Below are 19,296 nucleotides of genomic sequence, written 5' to 3'. Positions count from 1 at the left end.
GTAATCACTGTCACATTTTACTGTTCACCTATCTTAAAGGAAGACAAAATACAAAATTACTGATTGATATATTTCCTTCCTCTATTTACCTTCGATTCTTTGATATTTCTTGAGTTAAATGTTCATTTAACTATAATACGATTCACGAAAACATATACGTCAGGAAAAACATTAGCCAAAAGAGTGAAAAATCGATAGAGCTGCAGCGTTTGCGTCCTTGATCTACTTTACCAAGAGCGACCGTTAATTCTCTCATTGAAATGATGTTTCTTTACAAGAAAGCAGTAGAATTTACATAACCGAATAATTTAAAAAAAAAAAAAAAAATTCATTTTAATCGGTATTCTTTCAAAAGAATGTATATTAATTAACAGATTTAGCAGATGGTTGTTTGGTAGATAAAATTTCAGTGCAGTCTATTGAAACCACAACATTATATATTTACTTAGAGACTTTACCTGACCATAATGCATTATGAATTTGACACTGGGGCATCCTATATTTCCACTCTCCAGTTGACGCAGTTGACGACCAGAAGATCCACCGTTACTTCTGTCGCAATCTCGATGGGATGTGGAAGGAATTTACACCAACCTTTTGGATAATTTTTTAAGGTTTCCCTAAATTAAGTCATGAACAGTCTGTTGGTACATTCTGATAAATATTAATTTTGTTTAGCTTAACTTACAATCGATTATCTCTGTTTGTTTAAATTTCGTAGCTACGAGTATTTACAGAGTTTTACTGTTCCGTCAATATAAAAAAAGAACATAATATTCCTAACCTAAAAGTACATGCTATTATCCGCAGCATGCTTCGTCAGTGCTATCGTTTCTGATAAATTGACATTTGATGACAGTTTCTGTGCCTTACGTACCCGACTAATCATCTCATCACTGAAAGTTTGATCAGGGATCCCAACAGCGTCCTTGATACTGTCATTATCAAAGCAAACATGTTTACGTGCGTTATCTAATCAGAATCGGCCCGTGCCCACATTTGGGTCAGATGAGGAAACGGTTAATACGATCATAGTTTACGAAATTATTGGTTTAGGTACCGACTTGGCTGTGCTCCTGGCATTGCTGACGTCTATTAGCGACAGTTACCACCTACCATCAGGTGAGCCGTATGCTCGTCTGCCTAGAAATGCAATAAAAATAATAATAACAAATCCCAAATTAGGTTGATTTGATTGTACAGTAACTATAACTTGATTGTCACGATTGCTTGTTTTAGTGGCGAACCAATATAGCTGTCACCCAATGCAACTAAGATTTGGACCTCATGTATTTGTGCGATCTTTAACTTCCTGTAACTTTGATTGATTTGGTCGCAGCGCATTAAAAAAAATCATTACTAACTTTAATTCTGAAATATGATGTGATGATAACACGCTTATTTTGATCGATAAATAGAATACATATATGAACTAGACTGGTTTTAAAATAAAATCTGAATTTTTTGAATTTTGTTTCGCTATATTCTTTATTGTGACGTAAATGCGCCACCCATCTTGAGATATAAGTTCTAAAGTCTCAAGGATAGTTACATCTGCTGCCCCACCCTTCAAACCGAAACGCATTACTTGCTTCACGGCAGAAATAGGCAGGGTGGTGGTACCTACCCGCGCGGACTCCGAGAGGTCCTACCACCAGTAAAGGTGACGCGGCATAGTTCAAACCGCATACCGAGTTCATTGACGTGGTAGATGCCTATGGGCTTACTACTTAACAGCAGGTGGGTCGTGAGCTCGTCCATCCATCTAGGCAATAAAAAAAAATTGATATTGGTGGTCCAGCAGCATATTTGCTGCTCAGTCAAGAATACGTAGGGCGCTTTCGGTGTTTTTAGACACTCCGGTCACCAATACAAACAAACAATATAAACTTCAAGGAATTTTCTCTGTTTAGTATTGAATTTATAGAACTCGCAATGATTTTTTTGCCGATCATTCTAGAATGATAATTCAAGATTTAGAACCGTTTTACACCAGTCTCGTCGTCTGACACATTGTCCCAGTTCTAAGATCATAGTCAAACTAAGACGTGCTCCTAATAGTGTCTCCGTTGTCATCCTCGCACACAGATTGCCGTTCCAATTACGCGGTGCACGCGGTGTGTTTTAGATACGGTTATCATTTTATCTCGTGTTTTGTTTGCTCGACGTAAGACGGCTCTAGATGAAGTTCATGTGTTAAATTTTAATTGAATTATGTCTGATGTACCTATTTGTTTTTATGTAGATTTTTATTTGGACACCACAACATTTTTAGGCTTCAAATGATTTACGAGTTGCCAAGGCTATAATAAGTTGTTGTTTTATTTTGTTTTTTTTTATTGCCTAACCCATTGTCCACCTAAGTGCGTAGACGAGCTCACAGCCCACCTGGTTTTAAGTGGTTACTGGAGCCCATAGACATCTATAACGTAAATGCTTGTATGTATGTAACTAACTTGTTACATACATAAAAGCATTGTATGTATGTAATGTAACTAACTTGAGACCTTAGAACTTATATCTCAAGGTGGGTGGCGCATTTACGTTGTGGATGTCTATGGGCTCCAGTAACCACTTAACACCAGGTGGGCTGTGAGCTCGTCCACCCATCTTAGCAATAAAAAAAAATAAAAAAAACAAAATAAAAATGCGCTACCACCTTGAAATATAAGTTCTAAGGTCTCAGTATAGTTACAACGGCTGCCCCACCCTTCAAACCAAAACGCATTACTGCTTACGGCAGTAGGCGGAAATAGGCAGGGTGGTGGTACCTACCCGTGCGTACTCACAAGAGGTCCTGCCACCAGTAAAATTGTTGCAATGCTTTACGATTTGAAGCGTGAGGCAGCTCCTAAAACAACTTGAGGCATATTTGAGATTTAAATTTTATGTCACAAGGTGATAGCTAAGTGTTTTCGATAAGCAGTTAACACAAGGTGAGCGACCAATATATGTATACCTATCGTTCACTAATAGGTATATGCAATGGTAATATTAAAAAAAAAACGTTTTTTTCACTTTCGGCATTTGCCCAAAATCATAAGTCTACTCTAAAATTGCATACAGATAGTTATTGCGTGAGCTAACATCATATTTAATACAGTACATATAGTCTGCGATATTCGTATAACGTGTACGTAAATAAAGCATTTTTACAGCTTATTATAACGCAATAGACTTTATTGAAATAAAGACTTGTATAATTCTCTTCCAATGTTTTTTTTTTTTTATTGCTTAGATGGATGGACGAGCTCACAGCCCACCTGATGTTAAGTGGTTACTGGAGCCCATAGACATCTACAACGTAAATGCGCCACCCACCTTGAGATATAAGTTCTAAGGTCTCATGTACAGTTACAACGGCTGCCCCACCCTTCAAACCGAAACGCATTACTGCTTCACGGCAGAAATGGCCGGGCAGTGGTACCTACCCGCGCGGACTCACAAGAGGTCCTACCACCAGTAATTACGCAAATTATAATTTTGCGGGTTTCATTTTTATTACACGATGTTATTCCTTCACCGTGGCAGTCAATCGTGAACATTTGTCGAGTACGTATTTCATTAGAAAAATTGGTACCCGCCTGAGATTCGAACACCGGTGCATCGCTCAACACAAATGCACCGGACGTCTTATCCCTTAGGCCACGACGACTCGAAACACATCATGAGTACACAAAACCTCATGAAAATATTATTTATAGATTAGAATCCGACAGAACAAGCATTGAAATGATTGAAATTGAAATTATTTCGTCGTCACACAATAATAAAACCAACAGAACATACCTGCGAAACTACATCATACTACATAGTTTCAAAAACAAAAACATTTTTGTGTGTGAACTGTTTAGGCCGGCATCGGGCCTTAGTTTACAAAAACAAACATTTCGCGCATTCTAAACATTAAAACGGAGGCATTGTTTGGTTGTTTTGACGTTTGGCCGGCTCGTGTTCTGGATGTGAATAATTGTAATTTGCATACATACACAGTTCTGTCGATGCGATATAGTTTGTTTCGTATTACACGTTGCTACATTGTAGTCTTCGATCGACGTTTTTTTTTATTGCTTAGATGGGTGGACGAGCTCACAGCCCACCTGGTGTTAAGTGGTTACTGGAGCCCGTAGATATCTACAACGTAAATGCGCCACCCACCTTGAGATATACGTTGTAAGGTCTCAGTATGGTTACAACGGCTGCCCCACCCTTCAAACCGAAACGCATTACTGGTTAACGGCAGAAATAGGCAAGGTGGTGGTACCTACCCGTGCGGACTCACAAGAGGTCCTACCACCAGTAAAAAATCGTTAATGCTATCGTATGAAAGAGAAGCTTTCGGTATTGAAATGTAAAAATGTGTAAGTTTTTTCGATTACGCTAAACGCGCATATTAGATCATGGTCTATCCGAAAAAACCGTGAAGTCGTCGTGGCCTAAAGGATAAAACGCCCGGTGCGTTCGTAATTAGAGATGCTACTATGCCGGTGTTCAAATCCCTCAGACAGCTACCAATTTTTCTGATGAAATATGCTTTTGACAAATATTCACGAATAACTTCCACGGTGAAGGAATAACATCGTGTAATAAGAATCAAACCTAAAAAAAATTTAATTTGCGTGTTCCGACGTCTTATGAGTCCGCACGGGTAGTTACCACCACCCTGCCTATTTCTGCCGTGAAGCAGAAGGTGCCGAAATGCGATTTGGATAGTGAGGCAGTCGTTATGCTGTAAAAACGGAGGTTTAGAGCTCGTGTCTCAAGGCGGTTGGCGGAATTTACTTTGTAGATGTAAATGAGCTCCGGTAACCGCTCAATACCAAGTGAGCCGTGAGCTCGTTCACCAAACTTAGCATTAAAAAATTAAAATAAAACCACCTCCTCCTCCCTGAGTCGCATTCCCCATGTCTGAGGGTCGTGACCGTCTCCTCCCATTATCCTTCTCTGGATGATGTTTCGCCATCTTCCTCTGTTCTCGGCGGTGTGTATGGCATCGTAGGCTGTGGTATCCAGAGTGGTGTGGATATGGATAAAACCACTTATGTAAGACTATTCTAATGACGCATTTAAAACAACTAAATAATACGAGCTCTTTGCGAGCGAACAAGACACATATTTAAGCGCCGCCTAAGAAGGATGCATGATATTCAAGATAAAATCTAAATTGTTCTACTTACGGTTCGGGTAGGATAATGGTGGATAAAAATACAAACATTAATAGTGGACCGCATTAGTCATACACTAATTTAGTTAAAAGTATATTTTTTTTGTAATTTGATGACGATGAAAATTAACGTACCGAACTGTTATTTTTGAAGTCGTCCTGGCCTAAAAGATAAGACTTCCGGTGCATTCGTGTTGAAGTGATGCACTGGTGTTCGAATCCCGCAGGCGGGTACCAATTTTTCTAATGAAATACGCACTCAGCAAATGTTCAAGATTGACTTCCACGGTGAAGGAATAACATCGTGTCATAAAAATCAAACCCGCAAAATTATAATTTGCATAATTACTGGTGGTAGGACCTCTTGTGAGTCCGCGCGGGTAGGTACCACCACCCTGCCTATTTCTGCCGTGAAGCAGTAATGCGTTTCGGTTTGAAGGGTAGGGCAGCCGTTGTAACTATACTTTAGACCTTAGAACTTATATATCAAGGTGGGTGGCGCATTTACGTTCTAGATGTTTATGGGCTCCAGTAACCACTTAACACCAGGTGGGCTGCGAGCTGGTCCACCCATCTAAGAAATTAAAAAAAAATTTTTTTTTAATACAGTTTTTTTTTTTAAGCTGACATAAGGCTTGTGGCATTAAGACATCAATACACTGGAGAGCTTTTGTGATCAGTTGCCGCGAATACTCTTTGAACTCGTATATAATTGTTTAATGCTCTAGATGGAAAAATGAAACTCGTCAAAAAAATTAAAATTATACGTGTAAATTATTATTATTATCATTAAATATACTAAAAACGCATTCTCGAATGGTGTGCAGTTGACCCTCTCAAAATTTTCATTAAACTGATAATATTATTATATTTATCTAATCTCAGTACTAAAATAAACATTTGAATGTATTTCGAAACACGTGTATAATACACGTGTGAGGCAACCGTGTTTTAATTGCACTGGTGACGCGTTAAAACATAAGACAACACACACTGAAGTTCATTGCCCGTCATCTAATTTATTTACCGTTTGATTTGAACACAAATAATTATACTGTAATGAGTGTTGGCAAATTAATTGCCTAGGTCAGTTAGAAAACGGAAGATATTCATTATGTAACGTGTGAACTTTTTGGTGAAATGTAAATCAAATTTGACGAAAACAAGCGTATAATTAGTTTCAACCGAACTACAGTATTATTATACTTGAAGTGAAGTTGAATTTGGGACTGGAAATCGAATGTCAGAATTTGAGTGCTAGAGACGCCACTTATGAAATTTAGATTACGAAAATGAGACGAAGTTTCTGGTATTAATGTTAAAAAGAATAGATGTAGTTAAACCTTTTTTTTTCGGGCACGATATGTACCTATTTATTTATTTATTTATTTAAATAAGTACTGCCACATCAAAAACATCTAACATTGAAAATAAATTTAAACTATTTAATTTATGGCCTGATGCATGTGACAACAATGGCGTACATAGGCATTGGCAATTCATCGGCTCGAAAATGGAATACAATAATAATAATAATAATAATAAAAAAAAACAGTACTATTTGTTGAAATATTAATAAAAATGTCTAAAAATGTCATGTCATATCGAAAAGAAGAAAATAAGAAATGTTAATATAATGTCAAGTAACAACAAGTCAGTTATAGAACAAGAAATGATCAACGATTAAACCTATTGCGTAAGGTTTCTACGCCTAGAGGGCCCGCGGGGTCTGTGCGTCTGACAGTCCGTAGATATTGGAAGCGAATCCCGGGCCCAAGGTGCTACCTGCCAAAGGACTTCTCTTGCAATTTCTCACCCGACGTCCGATCTCCGCCCGGGGTCAGAACCCGGGCACGGTAGGGGGATAGTTAAGGCTTCAGTTAAGTAGATTTGTTAAAAATTTAGCGCTTATCATTAATTATATAATATTTATAATTAATATGAAGTCCATTATGTATTTCATTTATTGCTTTTTGTAATAATATGTTAAATGGTATATCTTGAGCTTATTAAAAAATCTGAAAACTTGAATTCTTCCAAACCTAAATGTGTAATAACCGCGGGGAACATGACGGTGTACATGGCTTTGCTTGTTTCTAAGCAATACAGATAACCCCATTTTAGGTAAACTTGTATTAAAGATTCCGAAAAAGGAGTCACTGACTCAATCGTTTTTGTTAAGGAAGTGGTAAATTAAAAAAAAAAGCAAAATAAACCTATCATTGTAATTCGACACCCACATTTACCTCTGAAATGATGACATCATTAATAAATGTGTTTGTATGTGGGCTGAAAAATCAACGCAACTCAAATAAACATTTCTGTGAACAGATAACTTATTGTAGATAAATAATATGTAAGCTGATATTTTTGTGTATTGCAAAGTTACTTTGTTTATCTATGACGGTAAATGTTTTTTTTTTACAAATACTATTGCATTGTTATATACTGGCTTTAATAAGGTAGGATTGAGGAAAAAGTGTTCAGGGCTGTTTTTGTTGAATATGACGTCAGCACAATATTTCTGCTATGAAGCATATGCGTTTCGATTTGTAGGGTGGAACATAATCTGTATCGATAATTTAAGTTTGATTCTGGAGACAGGCAGTCACGTATACAAAACAATTGAGATTTTAACTTTTTTAAATGTCGATGCGTTGCCATGGAATAAGGTTTCGCAAGGTAGACCGTGAGCTCGCTGCCTATAGAAAAAAGATGCAATAAATAATAAGAATAATAATAAATAAATAGTTGCCACTTTTCTTTTTATACTATTTATATATGTAGGATGAGTATATATACTTTATGCCAAAATTCGTGATGTATATGAAACAGCCATATGGAATAGTCATATGGATATTTAAAGCCTGGAGGTTTTACGTGATCCTATGTGCGAATGATATGTGCGAATGTTAATCACTGGTGATAGGACCTTTTGTGAGTCTGCGCGGGTGGGTACCACCACCCTGCCTATTTCGGCCGTGAAGTAGTAATGCGTTTCGGTTTCAAGGGTGGGGCAGCCGTTGTAACTATACTTGAGACCTTGGAACTTATATCTCAAGGTGAGTGGCGTATTTACGTTGTAAATGTCTATGGGCTCCAGTAACCGCTTAACACCAGGTGGGCTGTGAGTTCGTCCACCCATCTTAGCAATAAAAAAAAATGTTAATCAGAAGTCAGAAGATACCCTAAGCAAACAGTCCAGAGTAGTAGCGTCCTCATTTAAGTTTCTTACCTAAAATTCATTATGCACTAATCTTTAATTCTTACCTTTAGCGATTCACCTGTTATGCTGGAATAGATATAATCATAAAACCTTTCAGCTTAAAATACCGAAGCCGAAATGATATGAGGAATTTCGTTTGTTGACAATAAGAATCTACACAGAATCTAAGAAAAATCGTGACTTTTCATAAAAAATAAAAAGAATGATAGGTGTATGTTGCTTTCTAAATCCACGTATTTGATTTGAAGAGCCGAAAGTTTCATGACCATAAACAATGGAGACCGGATCGGCAAAGACTCCGACATCCAAACCATTCACAGAAAAAAAAAAAAACAGAATTTATCGGTGAAAGTACACGTGACGGCATTGACCCCGAAACAAGAAATAATTACGTAAAATGACCATAAACATATTTATTGATAGATAGTTAATTATGCGAATTAAAATTAAAAACCTTTGTCGTAAACGTCGCCATAACCGCGAAATTGAATTATAGAGACGTTGAACCGTGTGTGAAACGGTAACTCACACATAACGCGTAGGTTTCGACTTGTTTTTTTTTGTTTTTTTTTAGACAATCATCATAATCAGATTGTGGAACGAGACTGGATGAAGTAGTCAACGTCTTTAGAGCATTCGTCCACAGTTTACCATCATGAAAACGCACGGGAAAAAAGTCCTTATTGTGTACACTTAAATGCGATTTACGTTTGTTTCTAGCCTGTTTATTATATCATACGTGCCTTAATGTCATACCAGGATGGGTTTGTCACGATTGCATACTGTAAGGGGTGAACGTACTCCACAAACAGCGATACCGTTAAAATATCTGCTCCCGTAATTAGATTTTGGTACGCGAAAAATCTTCGGTTTAGAATATGAATTGTGATTAACTAATATGAGATTTTTAGTAATTGTGATTAAAAAGTAGCAGGGAATTGTTCTGGAAACCGAAACGGCAATCACATCATTGCTGCCACTGATTACTCCCCGACTCCTGATCACGCAGGAGTCAGTCACCGTCGAAGCCCTAGACACTTCCTTACGGATCCATCAGATCTAATGACTGTTGCATTAGACGCCTTCAGCTCTAACACTAGGAGCAGGTTTGGGATTTCGGCTAACCATACTCGTCGAACTCGGCAAGGAGTTCGATGTGCAACCTAACCCATGTGTCAGCCTGATGAGTTTCTCGCCTTCTTCTTCTTTTCTTAGCGGGTCGCGATTCCGATCCGGCAGTAGATTCATTCGCGAATCAGCTGCTCTTGAGGTGTTAGGTCTCCTTTGGAGGCGCTCGGGCAGTTGTTGGCAAAGTCCATTCCTCCTGGCTGAGTCTTTGCTCGCCCACCTCTTCTGGTAAACTGGAAAGGCCACTAGTAATCCTTCCTTCCTAAAACAAAAGTAATTTTTGTAAACCAAGCTGACTTCTTAGCGGGATTTAACACGCTTTTATTAGATTAATTTGTATGTAAGTTCGTATGTGACGGAATTTCTGAACATCGTTCTCTTCGATTTCAAGACGTTCGGTCAACTTTAAAAGTTGCAAATACATCAAGAGCTAAACTATTATCCCATTTCATCATATTCATATATTCTCTATAGTCGTAAATAAATTAACTTAATCTCATATAACAGTTAAGTATTTAAAAAAACATTGGATACAATAATCTGTTTAGTCTTCAGACGCTAATCTGAAACCGACTTTCTTTTTCATCCAAAAATTTTTTTCATGTTTTTTTCCCCCCCCACAAAATATAGACAAATATTATACAAAATACTATACAATTCTATGTATTCATTTCAGGGCATTGGTTTGTTCTTTATTATGACGTACAATAAAGCTCCACCTTATCTTAATTATTTTTGCGAAGCATACGTGACTAAGCGCGGAGCACGGACGTGACATTTTCTGAAGTTCCAGAAGAGATTTTTAAATGAGATTTCCCTCCATTTGGTGTTAACTTCAATTGGGCGACGATCGCGCTAGTGCACTGGGAACCCTACCTATCCAACAGCTTAGATAAGATTAATTCCGTACTTGACTTTACCCAATTATCTTTTGAATTATTTATAACGCTGCGTTGGTAAAAGCCTTTCTTAATTAGACGTTCGGTTGCTCTGTGTCGTGTGAATACGAATTACGCACGCGGTCGAGACTCTGTCGTTTCTGTAATTTGTTCTAATTGGTACCTTCTCGACTTTACATTTAAAAATAAATCAGTTTAACATAATCGTATTACAAATACTTGCATACATATTTTATTAACTCTAACGATATAAGGCTGTCGTATTACTAAAAGAACAAAAAAGTTATCACATGTTTTCTAAATATTATTTCGCGGTAGTTTACTTTACTGGTGGTAGGACCTTTTGAGAGTCCGCACGGGTACTCACGGTCCGTTGTAACTATACTTGAGACCTTAGAACTCATATCTCAAGGTGGGTGGTGCATTTACGTTGTAGATGTTTATGGGCTCCAGTAACCACTTAGCACTAGGTGTGAGCTCGTCCACCCATACAAGCAATAAACATTTTTTTTTAATTCTATTTTTGGATACCTTCACCGCGTGGATCTGACAGAGTGTACTTAAAATACACAAATACCAAGGCTAAAAAGCTAATTTCAATATTTATTAATTTAAAACATAATTAAATTGTTTTGGTACATTAACTTTATTTGTAGTGAAATTGTAATAAAAATTCTTGAGTAATTAGCGTGGGTTCTGTTCTTGTAATAAAATAAAAACATATAGTTTTGCAATTAGAATGTAATGAAACATTGGTGAGATGATAGTCATAAAGACGGTTCGCGTATTGTGATGGCATATTCTGAGCGCGCACCATTGGGTAGCTATTGCTCTCCAATCTATTTCTATCGCGAAGCAGTCGTTGTTTGAAGCATAAGGCAATTTTTAGTTTTTACAATATAATTGAGGCTTCATTTCAGACATACTCATCGCTTAAGAAGTATTAATGTTCCGTAATTCCCGTTACAATATAACAACTGATATAAACAGAGAGATACCTACATGAGTTATTAGAAAAACAAATCGGTATTGCCACGGAATTTCTAAGTCATCATGCCATTGATGAAAAGCCAGATATGGATAGTTGTCGAATGAAAAATATCATAATGTAACAGTTAGAGAGAGAGAGAGAGAGAGAGAATACACTATTTGCACACCAAAACACAATTTAAATTCATAAAACAGTCAAAAAGCAGATACGTTTGTACAATAGGCGGTCTTATCGCTAAAAGCGATCTCTTCCAGACAACCGTTTAATTTACAGAAATTCTGGAAAATATACAAATATAGCAGGTATGTTGCGGTGTGCTTAAGATAATTATACATTATTATAGAAAATATATACATACAATAAACAGATATATACCGTTTACATAATAATATAATATGAAATATATAGCTAACTGATTTATATACCAATGTTATATGTGTTGTAGCAGAAACAGAGGCGTTACGTTTATTGATTTAAAAAAATAATCATTACCTTAGAAATATTCCAAAAAATTTCGGCGAATGTTAAACGCGTGACCGTTCGCAATAAAAATAACAGGTCAACAGCATTCATTGCAGATATATTTATTAGCGTGGCGAAATGCGAAAGCAACACTTTTTAAGTAAGCAATGATTTATTCATGTACTTAATTGTCTTTTAAATGCGCTGTAATAGAGTATGAGCTTAAATGACACTATAGATTTTAGACATTCGCGATTCAATCGCGTCGTTTTGAAACTTAAGATATTTTATGACTTAGGACTACTGAATATATTGAATGGTTCATTAAAAAATGATGGCATTGTTTCGTAGAGTTTCTTGCGATGTTGTCTAATTTTGGATAATATTAATATTTCGATCGGAAGTATTTATATTATATATACAAAATAAATTTAACAATTTATAAAATTGCCCAATTCGATACAACAATTTTAGATTTTAATTGCGTTTGAAGCATCTATCTATCTAGCATCTATCTTACAATCCAAACATGCACTAGAAGTTAGGAAGAAGATTTTGCCTATTAACGAAATTAAAAGTACGTAAGTCATCAGTATAATTATAGTTCACCATCAATTAACTGTAATTTTAAATCTCCAAAGCTTCATTCTTTAAATAGCCATGAAAGCTATCGGTAATCTTAACATGAACACACAAACTATTCACAGGTAATAAAACCTGCGAAATTTAGCAAAATATTAATTAGCATCTTCACAAACACATGACAAACAAATTTACAAAAGAACCTTCATTGTATTAGTAAGATAAATGACATAATGCAGTCTGGCGTGTCCTTTGGCAGTACCGGAGAATACTCGAAACAACTTTGATTTGGCACTAAAGCAATTGCTGACCGTCAAATACTGGTATTACATCAGAAATGTAGTTTTCAAAGATATTAAATGTTTCGATGTGCAGTTGAGAAGTTGTTAAAGTTGTTTTGCTGTATTAATATTTAAGTGTTTATGTTAAACTAGAGGTCCCGCAGTAGTCGAACTTCGACTATAATTAATTGGGATTGTAAGTTTATACACTATTATGATTGTATTTTATACTTCTATAATCACAAATTTCGCCAAGGCTACACTATAAAAAAATATTAATAAAGACAAACAATATTTAATCTATTCTCAATTTGACCACAGACGTCAAGAACAAAAGATGACAATAAATAGTATGCATGCGTGTGTGCGTCAAATACATGGTATGTAGTGTGTGTAATGTTTTCTTTATTGATTTAATGTATCTTTTATTCATTATTTAAAAAAAATATTAGCATTGTGCACTTCTTCTCTATATTCTCTATAAGTGTAGAAAATTTCATACTCCCCCGTCCGCGCAATTTTCGTAAAAAGAGATACAAAGTTTTTGCTTCACGTATTAATATATAGATAATGAATAAATGTTTTCTTGGTGGTTTCGTTTTCAATGCCTTTGAATTATTTCGTTTTTCATTTTGTTCGTAACCCAGATTCGAGGTAGCAAGGATTTAGGATTGTTTGCCAGAAACATGTGAAAACTAATTGTTTTTGTTAATTTTTTCTTCTTCGGTAATATAGTATTTCCTTAGATTTCATTCATCACCTGTAATATTGGCTACTTTATAAATCTTCAGTACTTATGAAATTGAAAAAGTGCGAGTAAATGGAATAAATTCACCAGACATTAGTTTACTGGTGGTAGGTTGTCCTGTGAGTCTGCACAGGAAGGTACCACAACCCGGCCTATTTTTGCCGTGAAGCACTAATACGTTTCGGCTTAAAGGGTAGGGTTGCCACTTTAAAAAATTCAGACTTATAACTCACGTGACGGTGACAGTATTTACGTTGTTGATGTCTATGCGCTCCGTTGACCACTGAACATCCGGTGAGCTGGGAGCTCGTTCACCCATCTAAGCAAAAATTCAAAAAAAGACATATCAGGTTCCAAAGAGTCTGTTAAATCAAATCAAAAAAGTTTTATTCAACATAAATGAAAGTACATACTTGTTGAACGTCAAAAGAACTACCGCCAATTCACAAGAATCAGCCTCCGTCCTGAGAAGAATTGGCAAGAAACTCAGCGGGCATGTCTTTTTTTTTTTTTTTAATATTAGATTTTTTTTAATATTCATTTTTACAATAAGTAATTATAACATAACAATTATTACAATATTGAAATGCCCGGAGCGAGCAACTCATTCCCACTTTGTGCAATCTTCTAGATAATCATTGACTTTATAGTAAGCTTTATTGCACAGATGTTCTTTAATAGTTTTCTTAAACCTAAAAGTTTAAACCTTAAAGTTTCTTAACATTTTGTTGTAAGGCTATTTCATATAATTTAACTTTTTGCTTAAGAACAATGTGACAGAATTAACTCTGTTTCGGCTCCGTCTGATTAGTCTGCAAAAACTGGGACGAAATTTAAAGTACTACCTATTGTTAATCCACTTTTGGGTACGGTTCTAGACTAGTTTTTTTTAGCTAGTCCACAAATCTTTTTTTTTTTTTTTTTTTTTCCACAGGCGAAAATCGCCGGATCCCCACCCGCGCGGCAGGTAGGGTATGTGGGAGTTGAACCCACTAAAAACTCCTGCCGCTCACAACCGGCGCCCTACCTCGGACCGGGCCGGAGCCCAGTCGGGGCTATTGAAACGGCGGGACAGGGTTGACGTAGAGCATATTACATCCATCCCACCGTCCCACGGACGCCGGACCGGTGGCCGCCAGCGACACGACCACCGGTTCCCTCGTTCAGCGGGCCAAGAGCCCGCTTTGATGGCGCCGCGTTACACCTTCCCCCAGAGCGGTCGGGGGAACGCGGTCTACCATCACCCGGCTTCCTATTGCGGGTGAGCGTGCCAAGCACGCCAACCCACGTCTGGGTCTCTCCCCGCACAAAACGGGTGGGACCCCTAGCTCTTAGGGGGCCGGGTCACGGATACGACCCCGGTCCCGACCCCCTGCTCGGCGGCGGCGGGTTTCTGCGTAGTGAGGAGAGCTTTCCCTCACTCGCCCCGCCGCCTCCTTCTGCGAGATGGTGCACTCGCAGAAGTCGAGCATAGCCTTCCATGACTCATCGCTGCCAAGCATCGACGCCACGACGCCAGGCAGCGACAAGTCAGGTCCTATCTTTGCGACCAGGACACGGCGCTGCACCTCCCACGCGGGGCAGACAGCGAGCGTATGCTCCGCCGTGTCCAGGTCGTGTCCACAATGGTGACACCTCGTCGTCGGCTCAGCCCCTATCCGGCGCAGGTACTTCCCGAAGCATCCGTGCCCGGTCAGCACCTGCACCAGACGAAAGGTGAGACGTCCTTCGCCACGGTTCACCCAGTCATCAAAGACCGGGTAAACCGCCTCGACGGTCCGTAGCCCCCACGTGGGGTTGGCCAATCGCCTCGACCACGACTCGAGCACGGACCGCCGAGAATGGGCCTTCCGCGCCCGCAGCTCACTTTCGGGGAGACGCGCCACGCCCCGAGCACGAAGCTCGCTGCGCCACCGATAGTCGGCAGCGAGCGACTCCGTCTCCAGCTCCCATGGCGGCGTCCCCGCCAAAACACACGCCGCCTCGAAGGAGACGGTGCGATATCCGCGGATGACCCTGATGGCAACGGTGCGCTGCGGCCGGCGCAGGAACCGAGCCATAGTGGCCCGGTTGCGCGGCTCAGCCCACACAGGTGCACCGTACAGGGCCATCGATCGCACCACCCCCGCGTAGAGGCGGCGCACAACCTGATCCGGTCCCCCAATATTCGGGAGCAGCCGGCTCAAAGAACCGGCCATCCTCATCAATCGGGGGACCAGCTCCGCAAAGTGAGCACGAAAAGCCCACCGGCTGTCCAACACGAGGCCGAGGTACTTCAACTGCACCCCGACCCCTATCCGGACGCCTCCAACCACGATGTGGGTGTCAACGGGTGGCGCCCTCCGCGGCCCGTGAAACCACAGAGCCTCGGATTTACTGAGCGCCACGTCGAGACCCAGCCTCCTTATCCTTCCGACGACGAGGGCCACTCCCGCTGTGGCGAGACGGGCAGACTCCCTATAATCATCCCCCCGGGCCACGACCAACGTGTCGTCCGCGTAACAAATAACGCGGAGGCCCGGGAGGAGGGCGCCCCTCAGCACCCAGTCGTACCCGATATTCCATAAGAGGGGGCCGAGAACCGACCCCTGTGGAACACCACGCACGACCGGAAAACGATGAAGGGTCCCACCGTACCCGGTACATACGACCGACCTGGCCCCCAAATAGGACCCAACCAGCCGGCGGAGGTAGAGGGGCACTCCATGCCTCTCCAGTGCCCCCCCTATCACGGTCCAGGGCAGAGTGTTAAATGCGTTGGCGATGTCAAGAGACACCGCCAGCGCCACCCCACCCCGAGTCCACAAATCTTAGCAAATCTTAGCAATAAAAAAAATACTAATCAGGTTCTTCCAAAGAGTCCGTTAAAGTTTCTTATCGTTTTGCTGTGAGGCCATTTAATTTAATTTAACTTTTTGCTTTAAACTTATATAAAAGACTGAAGACTGTTTGGGCCCCGGCTGATTAGTTTGGAAAAAACCGGGACGAAATTTCAATTACTTCTGTTTCGTTCTTGAACTTAACTTTGGGTACGACTCTAGACTATTTTCTTTTTTGTTAATGGACAGTTTTTAGTATTTCCAGTAGCCGCATTGATCTTAATTATAATTAATAGGTTGGACAAAAGCTGTTGTAGAATTTGCCTTATATTTTAAGCTAAGCTCCAGTTTCACCAAATGCTAACATTCGTTTCGCATCCATAAACGTCAGATATCAAATGTCATCGACCTCGAATGGTGACATGATGGCATCTCCAAAGACCTGTCTCCGCAGTTAGTAGACTGTGGCGTTTGTGCATCGACTTAGATCGCAGCAATTGAGCTTCTCAGTTTCCAGTTGGAGAAATCGTTTTGTTCTGTGCCTGTGATAACAAATAATAATGGAGAGCTAATATACCACTTAGGTGAAATTTCAGTTTTGATTTTAGTTTTGTACAATTTGGATATAAACACTGGATTTTATTCATGATAATAAAATCTGTATCTGTATCTATAATCGGGAGTATTCTGTAAATTTGATTTTGACATCTAGAGTGTGATTCCACTTCTATAGCCTATGAATGGTTGATTGAAATTTAAATTCCATATTTATTTTGTATTTTTTCTTGTTTACAGATGACAGCAGTCGCGTAGAGGTTACGTCTGAACAAACGGTAAGTTTTGAATTTATAATTAGAGACTTCATATCAAAATCAGTCTAGATACATCCATTGATGCACATGATTCTTTTCTGAATCTTTTCACTCGTAGCACTAGTGATAGAGAAAATAAAGAGTCGAAGGTTATCGTGGTATGGGCAAATTACGGGGAGAATTAATGATCAATCAATCTTTAGGTATAAAAGTAGACGGTATTATGGGAATGGGGCATTCTAAAATTGTTTGGATGTACTCTGTGGAAGAAGGTATACCCGAAAAGGATGTGAGTGTAGAGACTGGAGAATGAGAGAGAGAGAGAGAGACTAGAGAACGGAAAAAGAAGACATGCTGCGCTGCTCTTATATAATGTGGGATAGGGGCCAGAAGAAGAAGAGAACGTACCAACAATACGCCCTGACACCAATAAAGACGTAAAATAAAGTTTACAATCTTGATTTTTAAGACACGTTAGTGGGTATCGTGGAAGTTGTTCAGGTGTTAAGTATGTGTTTCCTTGGTAAATTCCTTATGTAATTGTTAAAACTGAGTGTAATTGGGTCATTATTTACAGGTGTAGCTAATGTCGCCTGTGATTAGATTATGAGTATTGAATGCGATAAACATCACGTAACAAATTTTAAACATTTAACTGTACAATCTTTTGGAATCAATATTCCAATACATTTAGTCTGTAGTAATGTGTACTGTGTACTAATTTCGTGACACTTGAATTAATCTTTTCTTAAATAACCTGAACAATTGTTGTATTGTATGATTACATCAACCCAATTTTCATTTAATGTTCATGATTAGGCAACTTTTAAAACGACACCTTAATTAGTGGTTTTTACATAATATTTAGTACTGAAAATTTGATTAACATATAATAATTGACGCTTATATCAGGGCCGCCGTTTTTTGTGTCTGTTTTATGAAATTGGGAGAAAATAAATAATTTTAAAATATATTGTAAAATTACAAAAACTTAGGTTCCTTTTTTATTTGCTATATTTAGCTATTTTAGAGTTTTCTAAATATTACTATTCTAGCAATGTTTATACAAAACTACTGATGTAATGGAACAAATACGATTGTAACTGTGAAAGCGTATAGCTGAACATCGATCAAAACAGACGTGGATAGAAGCCTTCAGGAAAATATCACAAAGTTAGAAATGTATTCAGAATCTTTAGTAAAACACATAGTTATCTGTGTCCTGTTCAACTTGGTGCTCTCATTCAGTAAGCCTGGCTTTGTCAGTTAACGTCTCGCGGCAGACGGCGCGGAGTCCACAAACAAAACCTTCTGACAAAGACGTAAGGTCCTATGATTCGCTTGGAATACAGGAAAATAACTTTTCAACGTAAGACGCTAAAGATCATTTTGGTCTTTTTGTAGGTTTGCTGTACTACGCACGGGTTGTGTGTTATAAGAATTTACGATTGTTCAGTAGTTTCATCGGGGCTTTTCACCGGTTTTTAGGATATTGATACACACTTGATCCTAAGATTTGTTATACTATATGTTTTATATGCTTTAAACTTCTAATCTTAGATTGTTGAACTATTATTCTTTCCCTTTATAAAGGACAAGTGTCCATACAACTTGATACTAACTAATTTCATTTTGAACAGTAAAAATACCAGTATATCTGCTAAATATTTGCTAGATACTAGCGCCACATTGTAGCGAAGAGATTGGGCCGTAAGTGTGTCTGTCTGTCTGTCTTTTATTAACAAAAAACAACTTAATAATATCGTAAACATAATGCTGACACACTATCCCATATCAGGAGTCGAGAAGCGGGTCAAGGGTCAACAATTTCGACAATTTTTTTTGTCTCCTCGTTAGTGTTTGTATTAAGATGAATCTTGACAGTGGACGCGTCCGAATTTTGTGAATACAAATTAATTTGATAACGATGATTCATTCGTGCGGTATTCAGAACTTGGCTCGGAAATATAAATATTGAAGAAATCGTGTGTTCAGTGTATATGTAGTTTTTAGTATTATCGGTTAGTGGGTCAGGATTATAATGTTTGTCTTTTAAATTTTTTTATGTCCTAATGTTTATAGGAGGTTTATACGTGGGATGAGTTAGAACAGACTGCCCAAGACCGATATAAATGGAAAAATTTGATTCGAGCCCTACACCCCAGCAGAGGGTAATAGGAAAGA

At 38.6% G+C, this 19,296-nt stretch overlaps 1 protein-coding gene across 10 annotated transcripts in view; it reads left to right on the top strand.

The window, feature by feature from the left end:
• Nucleotides 1-19,296, top strand: part of spir (spire type actin nucleation factor) — a 212,838-nt gene that overhangs the window by 42,917 nt on the left and 150,625 nt on the right. For all 10 annotated transcript variants that reach the window (XM_089727154.1, XM_089727152.1, XM_089727151.1 and 7 more), the window contains exon 2: nt 17,096-17,133. In XM_089727154.1, coding sequence (XP_089583280.1) covers nt 17,096-17,133 — 38 coding nt within the window. The remainder of the gene's footprint in view (nt 1-17,095; nt 17,134-19,296) is intronic.

The sequence above is a fragment of the Bombyx mandarina genome, chromosome 04 (assembly GCF_030267445.1).
Source record: "Bombyx mandarina strain Sakado chromosome 04, ASM3026744v2".
NCBI lineage: Eukaryota > Metazoa > Arthropoda > Insecta > Lepidoptera > Bombycidae > Bombyx > Bombyx mandarina.
The sequence above is the reverse complement of the archived record's forward strand: the minus strand, read 5'-3'. Positions and strand labels throughout refer to the sequence as shown.